General features: G+C 44.8%; 1 protein-coding gene across 7 annotated transcripts in view; it reads right to left on the bottom strand.

Annotated features, from left to right (window-relative positions):
* The window catches only part of grin1a (glutamate receptor, ionotropic, N-methyl D-aspartate 1a), a 179563-nt gene that overhangs the window by 70449 nt on the left and 94938 nt on the right, over window positions 1-14176 (bottom strand). For 4 of the 7 annotated variants that reach the window (XM_061980881.2, XM_061980882.2, XM_061980883.2 and 1 more), the window contains 4 exons: window positions 12276-12420; window positions 4606-4692; window positions 4207-4342; window positions 3793-3920 (listed from right to left, as the gene is read on the bottom strand). In XM_061980881.2, the coding sequence (XP_061836865.2) occupies window positions 3793-3920; window positions 4207-4342; window positions 4606-4692; window positions 12276-12420 (496 nt within the window). Of the gene's footprint in view, window positions 1-3792; window positions 3924-4197; window positions 4343-4605; window positions 4693-12275; window positions 12421-14176 lie in introns of all 7 variants that reach the window. The other 3 variants (XM_061980878.2, XM_061980877.2, XM_061980880.2) reach the window with 1 other exon arrangement.

The raw sequence follows: 14176 nt of genomic DNA, 5'->3' as shown, positions 1-14176 counted from the left end.
CAACCGCCCGACCCGACCCGACCCGCGGATAAAATCTAATTTTTTTTAATTTCATCCGCGGTTGTGCCCGCAAACCGCGCATCTCTACTAGCCAGCCATGTTTTAAAGCACCTCTTCCTGAGGGCGTTTCAGTGTTATAACTTCACCTTTATCTTTACTTTTTAAGCCAAAATGCGTCCGTTCTCCCTTTTCTGTCTACACACTGTGTCTGCTTGTAAGTACTCGGTGTGTGTGCGCTGCCGAACATGCTCCTCTGCTCGTAAAACCAGCAGGCCTGTAAAAAAAATATGGGAAACCGGTACTTTTCAAACAGAGTGTAGTATCGTTTTTGATTCATTAGTACCACGATACTACACTAGTACCGGTATACCGTACAACACTACATGTTATACTATTTTCGTGTTTGAGCATTTTTGGGTCACTTTAGGCAAAATGATCAAATTTCGGGTGAAAGCAACAACTTTTAGGATACTTTTACTGCCCTACATTGCCAAAATAGTATGTAGCGGTAAACCATCCACTATTTAGACTTAGACTTAGACAAACTTTATTGATCCACAAGAGAAATTGTTCCACACAGTAGCTCAGTTACAAAGGATGGAAAGTGTAAGGATGGAAAGGACAAAAATAGACTAAAAAATTACCGTTTGGACACACCTTCTCATTTCAATGCGTTTTCTTAATTTTCATGACTATTGGAGATTGTCACTGAAGGCATTAAAAACTATGACACCTGTGGAGTGAAAACCATTTCAGGTGACTACCTCTTGAAGCTCATCGAGAGAATGCCAAGAGTGTGCAAAGCAGTACTCAGAGCAAAGGGTGGCTATTTTGGCCTTTGTTTCATCTGACATCACATGGACAAAGATAAGACCTTCTGGAGGAAAGTTCTGTGGTCTGACGAAACAAAAATTTTGCTGTTTGGCCACAATGCCCAGCAATATGTTTGGAGGAGAAAAGGTGAGGCCTTTAATCCCAGGAACACCACGCCTCCCGTCAAGCATGGTGGTGGTAGTGTTATGCTCTGGGCCTGTTTTGGTTTGGTTGTTATCATCAGTCATCAATAATTGAGAACAGAGAAATGGATATTGGAACAGTGTAGCTCTGACTTGGTAGGATATGGACAGCAAGTAGTGGGCAGAGAGAGAGAGAGAAAAAGGCTTGAACGAGAGTTCCCGCCAGAATCCTCATGGTGCTTTTGTTGACCAGAGAGGAGATTCTATACAGAAATCTCATTTGTTGGTTGACCTTTTTGATTACCTTGGTTGCCATTTTATCACAGGAAAGATTAGCCTCTAGAATGGAACCTAGGTAGGTGACCTCATCCTTCCTGGTGATAACAATGTCACCCACTTTTATAGTGAACTCATTGACTTTCTTAAGGTTGATGTGGGACCCGAATAGGATGGATTCCGTTTTACCCAAGTGTATGGATAGCTTGTTGTCAGCGAGCCAGGTGCATGTTCTACAGAGTTCAGCACTGAGGATTTTCTCCACCTGTGACTTGTCCTTGTCTGATACCAGCAAGGCCGAGTCATCCGCAAACAAGAACAATTCACAGTCGCATGCCGATGACAAGTCGTTTATGTATATTAGGAACAGTAAAGGCCCTAATACACTGCCTTGGGGGACTCCACAGCTCACTGAGAGAGGGGGGACACGATGCCGTTCACCTCTACCACCTGCTCCCTCCCCTCCAAGTAAGATTGATGAATGGGCATCCATCCATCCATCCATCTTCTTTCGCTTATCCGAGGTCGGCCTAAGCAGGGAAGCCCAGACTTCCCTCTCCCCAGCCACTTCGTCCAGCTCCTCCCGGGGGATCCCGAGGCGTTCCCAGGCCAGCCGGGAGACATAGTCTTCCCAACGTGTCCTGGGTCTTCCCCGTGGCCTCCTACCGGTCGGACGTGCCCTAAACACCTCCCGAGGGAGGCGATCAGGTGGCATCCTGACCAGATGCCCGAACCACCTCATCTGGCTCCTCTCAATGTGGAGAAGCAGCGGCTTTACTTTGAGCTACCCCCGGATGACAGAGCTTCTCAACCAATCTCTAAGGGAGAGCCCTGCCACCCGGCGGAGGAAACTCATTTCGGCCGCTTGTACCCGTGATCTTGTCCTTTCGGTCATAACCCAAAGCTCATGACCATAGGTGAGGATGGGAACATAGATCGACCGGTAAATTGAGAGCTTTGCCTTCCGGCTCAGCTCCTTCTTCACCACAACGGATCGATACAGCGTCCGCATTACTGAAGACGCCGCACCGATCCGCCTGTCGATCTCACGATCCACTCTTCCCTCACTTGTGAACAAGACTCCGAGGTACTTGAACTCCTCCACTTGGGGCAGGGTCTCCTCCCCAACCCGAAGATGGCATTCCACCCTTTTCCGGGCGAGAACCATGGACTCGGACTTGGAGGTGCTGATTCTCACCCCAGTCGCTTCACACTCGGCTGCGAACCGATCCAGCGAAAGCTGAAGATCCTGGCCAGATGAAGCCATCAGGACCACATCATCTGCAAAAAGCAGAGACCTAATTCTGCAGCCACCAAACCAGATCCCCTCAACGCCTTGACTGCGCCTAGAAATTCTGTCCATAAAAGTTATGAACAGAATCGGTGACAAAGGGCAGCCTTGGCGGAGTCCAACCCTCACTGGAAACGTGTCCGACTTACTGCCGGCAATGCGGACCAAGCTCTGGCACTGAGCATACAGGGAGAGGACTGCCACAATCAGACAGTCCGATACCCCATACTCTCTGAGCACTCCCCACAGGACTTCCCGAGGGACACGGTCGAATGCCTTCTCCAAGTCCACAAAACACATGTAGACTGGTTGAGCAAACTCCCATGCACCCTCAAGGACCCTGCCGAGAGTATAGAGCTGGTCCACAGTTCCACGACCAGGACGAAAACCACATTGTTCCTCCTGAATCCGAGGTTCGACTATCCGGCGTAGCCTCTTCTCCAGTACACCTGAATAGACCTTACCGGGAAGGCTGAGGAGTGTGATCCCACGATAGTTAGAGCACACCCTCCGGTTCCCCTTCTTAAAGAGAGGAACCACCACCCCGGTCTGCCAATCCAGAGGTACCGCCCCCGATGTCCACGCGATGCTGCAGAGTCTTGTCAACCAAGACAGCCCCACAGCATCCAGAGCCTTAAGGAACTCCAGGCGGATCTCATCTACCCCTGGGGCCTTGCCACCGAGGAGCTTTTTAACTACCTCAGCAACCTCAGCCCCAGAAATAGGAGAGCCCACCACAGACTCCCCAGGCACTGCTTCCTCATAGGAAGACGTGTTGGTGGGATTGAGGAGGTCTTCGAAGTATTCCCTCCACCGATCCACAACATCCGCAGTCGAGGTCAGCAGAACACCATCCTCGCCATACACGGTGTTGATAGTGCACTGCTTTCCCTTCCTGAGGCGGCGGATGGTGGTCCAGAATTGCTTCGAAGCCGTCCGGAAGTCGTTTTCCATGGCTTCCCCGAACTCCTCCCATGTCCGAGTTTTTGCCTCTGCGACCGCTGAAGCCGCACACCGCTTGGCCTGTCGGTACCTGTCCGCTGCCTCAGGAGTCCTATGAGCCAAAAGAACCCGATAGGACTCCTTCTTCAGCTTAACGGCATCCCTTACCACCGGTGTCCACCAACGGGTTCTAGGATTACCGCCACGACAAGCACCAACTACCTTGCGGCCACAGCTCCAATCAGCCGCCTCGACAATAGAGGCGCGGAACATTGTCCCCTGTGTTTCCACCAAAAACTACCAGTAGTGCGCTAAGATGACACTCACCCGCTCCTGGGTTCCGAATTTCCCATCAGCCACCAGGTGAACCTCGTAGGTAAAGTTCATAGTCATTGCCAGCTTGATCAGGAGATCAATGCAGAATCCGTAACAACACTGAGGCACGATTGGGCGTCCTGTAACCGAAGGAGAAACGGTTGCGAGTCACAATCAGCGTGGAGGGAATCGGCCGGCTGAATGATTTGATGTCCTGAACCGGCGCATGTAGACTGCACAGATGCGTCAGACACACACACACACACACACACACACACTCCAAGCACATGACACACATCTGCATGGCACACTCAGCTCCATGCATACATATATAGATACCTACTGCATATATATGTATGCATCTCCAGTGGGTGTCTGTGCATTAAAAGCACATGGATGATGATAGAAACGTCCCTGATGTGTTACCTGGGATGGTCTCATTGGGCCCCGTGCAGATAACCTTTTTAATTAAGACTCCGTTTAGTGTTATTTCCTCCTTGCACGTCCCATCCGGCATAGTGGGCTTCACGTACACAAATGGCTCCTGGTGTATTGTCACTATCTACAACAACAAAAAAAAGCTGTTGATCACATGGATCGGGCTCTTCCCCGTTCTCGCGAGGAACAGCGATGGAGGATGGAAGAGCCCGAGAAGCAGATAGGATACAGACACAGGAGTTGGTTTGGAAGGACATTTCATGTTGGAAGCAAGCGCTTATGGACATGGGGAGGATGAACTTGCGTTTGAAGACCACATGTTAACATGAACATAAGTTCATTTCATCAATCAGATCAGGTTACCGTGTCAATGTGGAGCCACCTTACCTTCAGTCGAGTGGACATCTGGAAGCCTTGTGGTTTTTCTGTCTCCCCGCCCGGCCAGATAATCTTTCGCTGATTGTTCATTACCACCTACACACACACACACACGTACGTACAATACTTAACAATTTCACGGGAGGCTGACCTTTGACTTCTGTGTCCTAAGCCAATGTGTAGGGATCATAGGCGCCGATCCCGTGGGTGCGTCGGGGCCCGAGCACCCACGGACAATCATACTTGCCAACCCTCCCGATTTTCCCTGGAGACTCCCGAATTTCAGTGCCCCTCCCGAAAATCTCCCGGGGCAACCATTCTCCCGAATTTCTCCCGATTTCCACCCGGACAACAATATTGGGGGCGTGCCTTAAAAGCACTGCCTTTAGCGTCCTCTCTCACCTGAAAAGGAGACTATTATATATGTCTCCGTTATCCATAGGTTTATCGATAACCAGAGGTGGGTAGAGTAGCCAGAAATTGTACTCAAGTAAGAGTACTGTTACTTTAGAGATTTATTACTCAAGTAAAAGTAAGGAGTAGTCACCCAAATATTTACTTGAGTAAAAGTAAAAAGTATGTTGTGAAAAAACTACTCAAGTACTGAGTAACTGATGAGTAACGGCGTGGGGACGGCGTGGCGCAGTGGAAGAATGGCCGTGCGCGACCCGAGGGTCCCTGGTTCAATCCCCACCTAGTACCAACCTCGTCATGTCCGTTGTGTCCTGAGCAAGACACTTCACCCTTGCTCCTGATGGGTGCTGGTTAGCGCCTTGCATGGCAGCTCCCTCCATCAGTGTGTGAATGTGTGTGTGAATGGGTAAATGTGGAAGTAGTGTCAAAGCGCTTTGAGTACCTTGAAGGTAGAAAAGCGCTATACAAGTACAACCCATTTATTTAACATACACACTTATATCATATATATATATATATATATATATATACATTGATCCATCCATCCATCCATTTTCTACCGCTTATTCCCTTTGGGGTCGCGGGGGGCGCTGGAGCCTATCTCAGCTACAATCGGGCGGAAGGCGGGGTACACCCTGGACAAGTCGCCACCTCATCGCAGGGCCTATATACATTGATATATACAGTATATCATTTATATGTATTTATTTTGCTGTTTTTGTTTACATGTTAAAGGTGTTTTAATGAATATACATGCATGTTTAACATATAGATTCCTTTCTTTCATGAAGTCTAGAATATAAGTTGGTGTATTACCTGATTCTGATGACTTGCATTGATTGTAATCAGACAGTAGTGATGATAACGTCCACGTTTTCAAATGGAGGAGAAGAAAAGTTCCTTCTTTCTGTCTATTACCACATGAAAGTGGTGGGTTTTTGGCATCTTATTTGTCCAGCTTCCATATTCGTTTTTATACACTTTATAAGAAATATATTGGCGTCAAACTCCGTAGCTTGCGAGCTTGTTTGCGCTGGCTTTCGGAGACTCTTATTTTGAAAGCGCAGGCGCGATGGAGCGGCACTTTTATTGTGAAGACAGGAACGTCCTCATGTGCGGTCAGTCTTTAGGCTTTTGACGGGATGTACGGTTGAAATAAAAAAGTATCTTTTTTCCTTCACACTTTTGATTGATTGATTGGAACTTTTATTAGTAGATTGCACAGTACAGTACATATTCCGTACAATTGACCACTAAATGGTAACACCCCAATAAGTTTTTCAACTTGTTTAAGTCAGGTCATGTGACCACCTGGCTCTGTTTGATTGGTCCAACGTCACCAGTGACTGCATCTGATTGGTGGAACGAAGTGAAACGTCACCAGTAAGGCAGGCACTTTGAAGGTCTGTCTGACAGACCAAAACAAACAAAGCGTGCATTAACAGATCGATAAAAATTAGTAGGGAGTAGCGAGCTGAATGTAGATAAAAGTAGCGGAGTAAAAGTAGCGGAGTAAAAGTAGCGGAGTAAAAGTAGCGGAGTAAAAGTAGCGGAGTAAAAGTAGCGTTCCTTCTCTATAAATATACTTAAGTAAAAGTATGTTGCATTAAAACTACTCTTAGAAGTACAATTTATCCCAAAAGTTACTCAAGTAGATGTAACGGAGTAAATGTAGCGCGTTACTACCCACCTCTGTCGATAACCCATAAAGTAGGCAGGCACGGAGCTATTTCTCAGCGTGTGTTTATTCCAGCCGGCCCGTTAATACACTGCCACACAACATCCGGATTACCATCATGCATTGCTTCAAAACTACGGCAAGTAGTAATGTCCGAAAACATAACAGAGACTAAGCAGAAGAACGAAGAAGAGACATGGCGATGACGAATAAGAAGAAGAAGTACACTTGCAATTTCCAAAATGATTGGAAAAAAATGATTTCAGTTCATCCAGGACAGCTGGAAGGGGAAGGGGTATGCTGCCTGCACATTTTGTAGATCAGACTTCTCCATAGAACACGGTGGCCGAACGGATATAATCATTCATGAACAGACTATTAATATACATATATATATATATAAGAAATACTTGAAAATATATACACCGAACCCCCCCCCATCTCCCGAATTCGGAGGTCTCAAGGTTGGCAAGTATGCGGACAATGCCGAGCACCCATGTGGGATTGATGGCAAAATTCTTCCTCAACCACCAAGCAAAAACCGCACATGCCCAGGCCCAGGCTAAGCCCCACCCCCCAATCCAACGCCCTCGACGCAAATCCCATAGGAGTGATGGAAGGATGGGCAGCGCCTGAGAGCTGCGGCCTGCCACCATGGCCCCCCCACTCCCTCCCCTCTGTCTTTCATTGATTGATTGAGATTATTTATTAGTAGATTGCACAGTACAGTACATATTCCGTACAATTGACCATTAAATGGTAACACCCCAATAAGTTTTTCAACTTGTTTAAGTCGGGGTCAATTCATGGTATAGATATATACTCCCGGCATAATACAGTCACCACACGAGTTAATCATCAGAGTATATACATTGAATTATTTACATTATTTACAATCCGGGGGGTGGGATGTGGAGGGGGTTAGGAGATACCAGCACTTCAGTCATCAACAATTATATCATCAGAGAAATGGACATTGAAACAGTGTAGGTCTGACTTGGTAGGATATGTACAGCGAGCAGTGAACATAGTGAGCTCAGAAAGCATAAGAACAAGTATATACATTTGATTATTTACATTTGATTATTTACAATCCGGGGAGGTGTTAGTCTAGGGTTGTAGTTGCCTGGAGGTGTTCTTTTAGTGCGGTTTTGAAGGAGGGTAGAGATGCACTTTCTTTTACACCTGTTGCTAGATATCTCGAGATGTACGTTGTAATATGTATATGTGCTTTGCTATGGAGGGCTCCTAAGCCAGTCTAGATTGTATTTTTTACTCATCCTTCCCCAGCGTTTACCTTTCTCCCATCTTTTACGGGGCGCCTTGTGGCGACCCATTTGCGTTCCTGTTCTGTAACCCTGTACACTGTTTGTTTGTCTAGTCTTGAACGGGTTTGTGCTGAAAACAAAGACCTACCCTATCATACCCTAAGGTTATCCAGGGTAAATCCCACCTAACCTTATCCTTGTCCACACACACACAATGTGCATGCTCAGGCCCCGTTCTACACTAAGCCGGCTAAGCCCCACCCCCAATCCAACGCCCTTGACGCAAATCCCATAGGGGTGATGGAAGGATGGGCAGCGCCTCAGAGCTGCAGCCTGCCACCATGGCCCCCCCACTCCCTCCCCTCTGTTGCTAGATATCTCGTGATGTACGTTGTAATATGTATATGTGCTTTGCTATGGAGGTTTTTTCCCACTCTAGATTGTATTTTTTTGCTCATCCTTCCCCAGCGTTGACCTTTTTCCCATCTTTTACGGGGCACCTTGTGGCGACCCATTAGCGTTCCTGTTTTGTAACCCTGTACACTGTTTGTTTGTCTAATCTTGAACGGGTTTGTGCTGAAAACAAAGTTTTGTTGTACTTGTGCAATGACAATAAAGACCTATCCTATCCTGTCCTATCCTAAGGTTATCCAGGGTGAATCCCATCTAACCTTATCCTTGTCCACACACACACAATGGTTGTTTAAGACCATTGTGTGTCATAGTCACCTCCAGTGTTGCTTTGAGTGCAAGTTCTTAAAGGGGAACATTATCACAATTTCAGAATGGTTAAAACCATTAAAAATCAGTTCCCAGTGGCTTATTATATTTTTCGAAGTTTTTTTCAAAATTTTACCCATCACGCAATATCCCTAAAAAAAGCTTCAAAGTGCCTGATTTTAACCATCGTTATATACACCCGTCCATTTTCCTGTGACGTCACATAGTGATGCCAACACAAACAAACATGGCGGATAGAACAGCAAACTATAGCGACATTAGCTCGGATTCAGACTCGGATTTCAGCGGCTTAAGCGATTCAACAGATTACGCATGTATTGAAACGGATGGTTGTAGTGTGGAGGCAGGTAGCGAAAACGAAATTGAAGAAGAAACTGAAGCTATTGAGCCATATCGATTTGAACCGTATGCAAGCGAAACCGACGAAAACGACACGACAGCCAGCGACACGGGAGAAAGCGAGGACGAATTCGGCGATCGCCTTCTAACCAACGATTGGTATGTGTTTGTTTGGCATGAAAGGAAACTAACAACTATGAACAAGGTTTACAGCATATTAAATACATTTGGCAACAACATGCACTTTGAGAGTGCAGACAGCCCAATTTTCATCAATTAATATATTCTGTAGACATACCCTCATCCGCGCTCTTTTCCTGAAAGCTGATCTGTCCAGTTTTGGAGTTGATGTCAGCAGGCCAGGGAAGCTAGGGTCGATATTCTTCTCTTGATCATCTTTGGTGGCATAAGGGACGGTGTGAGCCAAGACATCCAGAGGGTTTAGCTCGCTCGTCTGCGGGAACAAACTGCCGCCATTGCTTGCCGTGCTACCGAGGTCCTTTGTCCCTGAATTGCTCACACACTCCGGCAGATTCAATGGGGGTCTGGCGGCAGATTTCTTTGACTTTATGGTTGGAAATGCATCTGCTTTGAGTGTCGCAGGATATCCACACATTCTTGCCATCTCTGTCGTAGCATAGCTTTCGTCGGTAAAGTGTGCGGAACAAACATCCAATTTCTTGCCACTTTCGCATCTTTGGGCCACTGGTGCAACTTGAATCCGTCCCTGTTCGTGTTGTTACACCCTCCGACAACACACCGACGAGGCTTGATGTCTCCAAGGTACGGAAAACAGTCGAAAAAAAACGGAAAATAACAGCTGATTTGACTCGGTGTGATGCGGGGGTTTGTTCTCCCAAGATGCAAGGGACGAATCCGGACAGGACTTGCAGGTAATAACTTGATTTAATAATAAAAATAACACAACTGGTACAAAACAGAAAACAAACCGACAGGAAGAGGTGCCGAACGCACTGGAAGCTAAGGCTAACACTTAGCACAAACTATGGAACTTAGCTGAGTCTAGGAAACAAGAACGAACTTACGTGGCAGTCGCGTGATGCAAAAACTAAGAAAGCAGAACGAGTGATGAACAAAGGTGGGCTTAAATAGCGTCTGTGATTACAACAGGTGCGTGTCAGAAACACAAGCGGCAGGTGGAATTAATATGTAACTATGGTAACCAACTCAAAGGTACACAGACAGGAACAAAATGAGTCCAAGACTAACAGAAAACCCAAACAGAAATATGATCCGGGCAGCGGATCATAACACGATGTTTGAGAAAATGGCGGATTGCTTCCAGATGTGACGTCACAATGTGACGTCATCGCTCCGAGAGCGAATATTAGAAAGGCGTTTAATTCGCCAAAATTCACCCATTTAGAGTTCGGAAATCGGTTAAAAAAATATATGGTCTTTTTTCTGCAACATCAAGGTATATATTGACGCTTACATAGGTCTGGTGATAATGTTCCCCATTAAACTTAACTTATCTGAACAATATCCAGTGTTGTGGTATTTCAATAAACTGGAATCTAGTGTGCTGTGTGGCCCGATTGTAGTGAATCACACCTGAGACATCATAAATTAATCAAATCTTTGCTGTAAAATGTTGTTTGTCACATTGTTTACTTTCACGTGTCCGTTAAAGATTGGATTAATTTATGATGTCTCAGGTGTGATTCACTACAATCGGGCTCCACAGCACACTGGATTCCAGTTCATTGAAACCATACTTGCCAACCCTCCCGGATTTTCAGGGAGACTCCCGAAATTCAGCGCCTCTCCCGAAAACCTCCCAGGACAAATTTTCTCCCGAAAATCTCCCGAAATTCAGGCGGGCCTGAGTCCGCTTTCCTACGATATAAACAGTGTCCCTGCCCAATCACGTTATAACTGTAGAATGATCGAGGACGAGTTCTTGGTTTCTTATGTGGGTTTATTGTTAGGCAGTTTCATTAACGTCCTCCCAGCGCGGCAACAACACACAACAACAGCAGTCACGTTTTTTGTCTACCGTAAAGCAGTTCGTCTGCCGTAAACAGCAATGTTGTGACACTCTTAAACAGGACAATACTGCCATCTATAACATCAATAACATATACGGCTTTTAGAGAGTGCAGTGCACAACTGCACACACAACAAGGAGACGATGCAGAAGAACGAGGAAGATACAGCCATGGCGACGCCGACGACGAGTAAGATGAAGAAATACGCTTTGTTGCACCTTTCCTGCCTGAGTCCGGCGATTAGTTGCAAATCTTGCTTTATTGATTGCTTGCACACAGCCAATCCAACACAAAACAAACTAGTCCCCGCCCGCACTCACTCTACCGCTCCCTCTCTTCTCTCGCCCACACACTCACTGACGTCACTCACCTCACATGCTCACCTATTAAAGGGCCACACACACACATACGCTACTCTCATAACAGCTTGTAAGTTCCAAGCCGCAGCTGCGATTGGACCTGGATAGCCTCCAGGAAGAAGTAGTGGACTACCACGTGCTTGGCACTGAAGATCTTCCTCAGGAAGCAAAGATTGACCCGTTTTGGGCCATGCTAGGGAGAGATGGAAGATTCCAGTCTCTAATGCATTTGATGAAAGCACTTTTGTGCGTGCCACACAGCAATGCATCATCAGAGAGGGTGTTCAGCATGGTTAGAAAAATAGTGACAGAGAATAGAACAAGGATGGACAATTCAACCCTTAACTCAACAATGAGTAGATGAGTGTTATGTGTGTGTATATGTGTAAATAAATGAACACTGAAATTCAAGTATTTCTTTTATTTATATATACATATATATATATATATATATATATATATATATATATAATTAAAAAAAATAATAATAATAAAAAATAAAAATAAAAAAAATAAATATATATATATATATATATATATATATATATGTATATATATATATATATATATATATATATATATATATAACTAGAATTCACTGAAAGTCAAGTATTTCTTAGATATATATATATGTATATATATATATGAAATACTTGACTTGGTGAATTCTAGCTGTAAATATACTCCTCCCCTCTTAACCACGCCCCCGCCCCACCCCGACGACGCCCACCCCCCTCCCCACACCTCCCGAAATCGGAGGTCTCAAGGTTGGCAAGTATGATTGAAACACCACAACACTCATGTTTATATTTGTGTTGCAGACAACGCATTGTGTAACCGTGCATTGCTAGCAAAGAGCTTTTCTCACCTGTGTCCCGTTATAAACGCCAACTTGAATGAGTCGACTCTTCTGGTAGTTGAGAATACTGTAGTGGGCGTACTTCCTGTCGCCGTCGTCGTTGAACTCCACGCGTCCCGTGAGGCCCTCTGGGTATTTAGATGACATCAGCACTCTGTGGCAAGCAAAGGAGAAGTAGATAAAACCCTTTAAAAAAATTTTTTTTTTACGTGCATTACAGAGAACATTCTTTTTTCCCCCCCGTATGACATTCTGACAATGAAATGTAATTTTTGTCAAAATTTGGGGTCTTTTTTTAAAGTTATTTCCAATAATGCAACAAGCAATTTGCAGCAATTAATCACAATTAATCAAAATGCGTGTCTGAATAATTGTGATTGATTGTGATTTATCCCATGTGACAGCCCTAAAAAAAACATTATGTTTATTCGTTATATTCGTACCTACTATATTGTATTAGTAAAATAGTAATAGATAGGAATAGGTACTGTAACTTTTGTATTTGAATCGATAAAGTATCAATTACCGGTACCTGGGAATCAATACCAATATTCAAGCAGTACCAGTTTGTGTGTTTATGAGGTAATGAATATAAACTTTTATAATAATGCAGCTGAGATAGGCTCCAGCACCCCCCGCCACCCCAAAAAGGGACAAGCGGTAGAAAATGGAAGGATAATAATGAATATAATTTATTTTATTTGAAATGTAACAATGAGCTGATAGTGATAACTATTCTTCTGAGACCCATTTACAAGTTTGCATTTATTTCAGTTTGTCCTCAGTATGTTGCTGTCGCCGGGAAGTAGTTCTTGCCATTAAGTCGAATAGGCTTTTGTTGAGTCCTACAAAGTGTTTTTTTTTTTTTACCAACTGTGGAGGGGGGCGTGGTTGGCGCGCCTGTTGCGGGAAAGGAGTGTGTATGGCCCGGCTTCGAAGCCCAGCTGACAGGTGAGTAGATTGCCCAGCTGGGGCTAATTATTGTCAGATTGTAGCTGTTTTTTTTTTTTACCCTTCGCGTTCATATTTCGCTGTGTTTGTTGCATTTTTTGTGCGTTTGGCTTGATTGTAAAATATGTCGATGGAAAGGGGGTGTGGCATTCATATATTGTTAATATTCAGTGTTTTATCGTTCATGGTTAATATTGTGAATCCCAAATTCTTTATTTTCATGTACATTTTGGGTGTCTCATTCAGTAAAAAAATGTTAAATTCCATCCCGTTTTTAGCATTCAATCAGTCATTATTGTGAGGTTTTGTATTAGTGTTCCTAAAAATAGACAGACACATTTTTTTCTCTAAATTTGGCCCCCCGAGGCAAAATAATTGGCCAGGCCTGACCTAGAGGCAATCAGCTTGGCATCATTCATGAGCAACAAAGGTATCGAAATATTGTACCGTTTGATTTTACGTGACTCGGTACCTGTTGGTACACACCAGGGGTCGGCAACCCGCGGCTCCGGAGCCGCATGCGACTCTTTGATCATTCTGATGTGGCTCAGCCGCATACTTGCCGACCCCCCCGATTTTCCCGGGAGACTTCCGAATTTCAGTGCCTCCCGCAGAAAACTCCCGGGATTAACATTCTCCGATCTTCACCCTTACAATAATAATAAAGGAAGCCCAGCTGACAGGTGAGTAGATTGCCCAGCTGGGGCTAATTATTGTCAGATTGTAGCTGGGTTTTTTTTTTTACCCTTCGCGGTCATATTTCGCTGTGTTTGTTGCATTTTTTGTGCGTTTCGCTTGATTGTAAAATATGTCGATGGAAAGGGGGTATGACATTCATATATTGTTAATATTCAGTGTTTTATTGTTCATGGTAATATTGTGAATCCCAAATTCTTTATTTTCATGTACATTTTGGGTGTCTCATTCAGTAAAAAAAATTTAAATTCCATACCGTTTTT

This window comes from Nerophis lumbriciformis, linkage group LG20 (assembly GCF_033978685.3).
Source record: "Nerophis lumbriciformis linkage group LG20, RoL_Nlum_v2.1, whole genome shotgun sequence".
Lineage (NCBI taxonomy): Eukaryota > Metazoa > Chordata > Actinopteri > Syngnathiformes > Syngnathidae > Nerophis > Nerophis lumbriciformis.
This window is presented reverse-complemented; position numbering and strand designations above follow the sequence as displayed.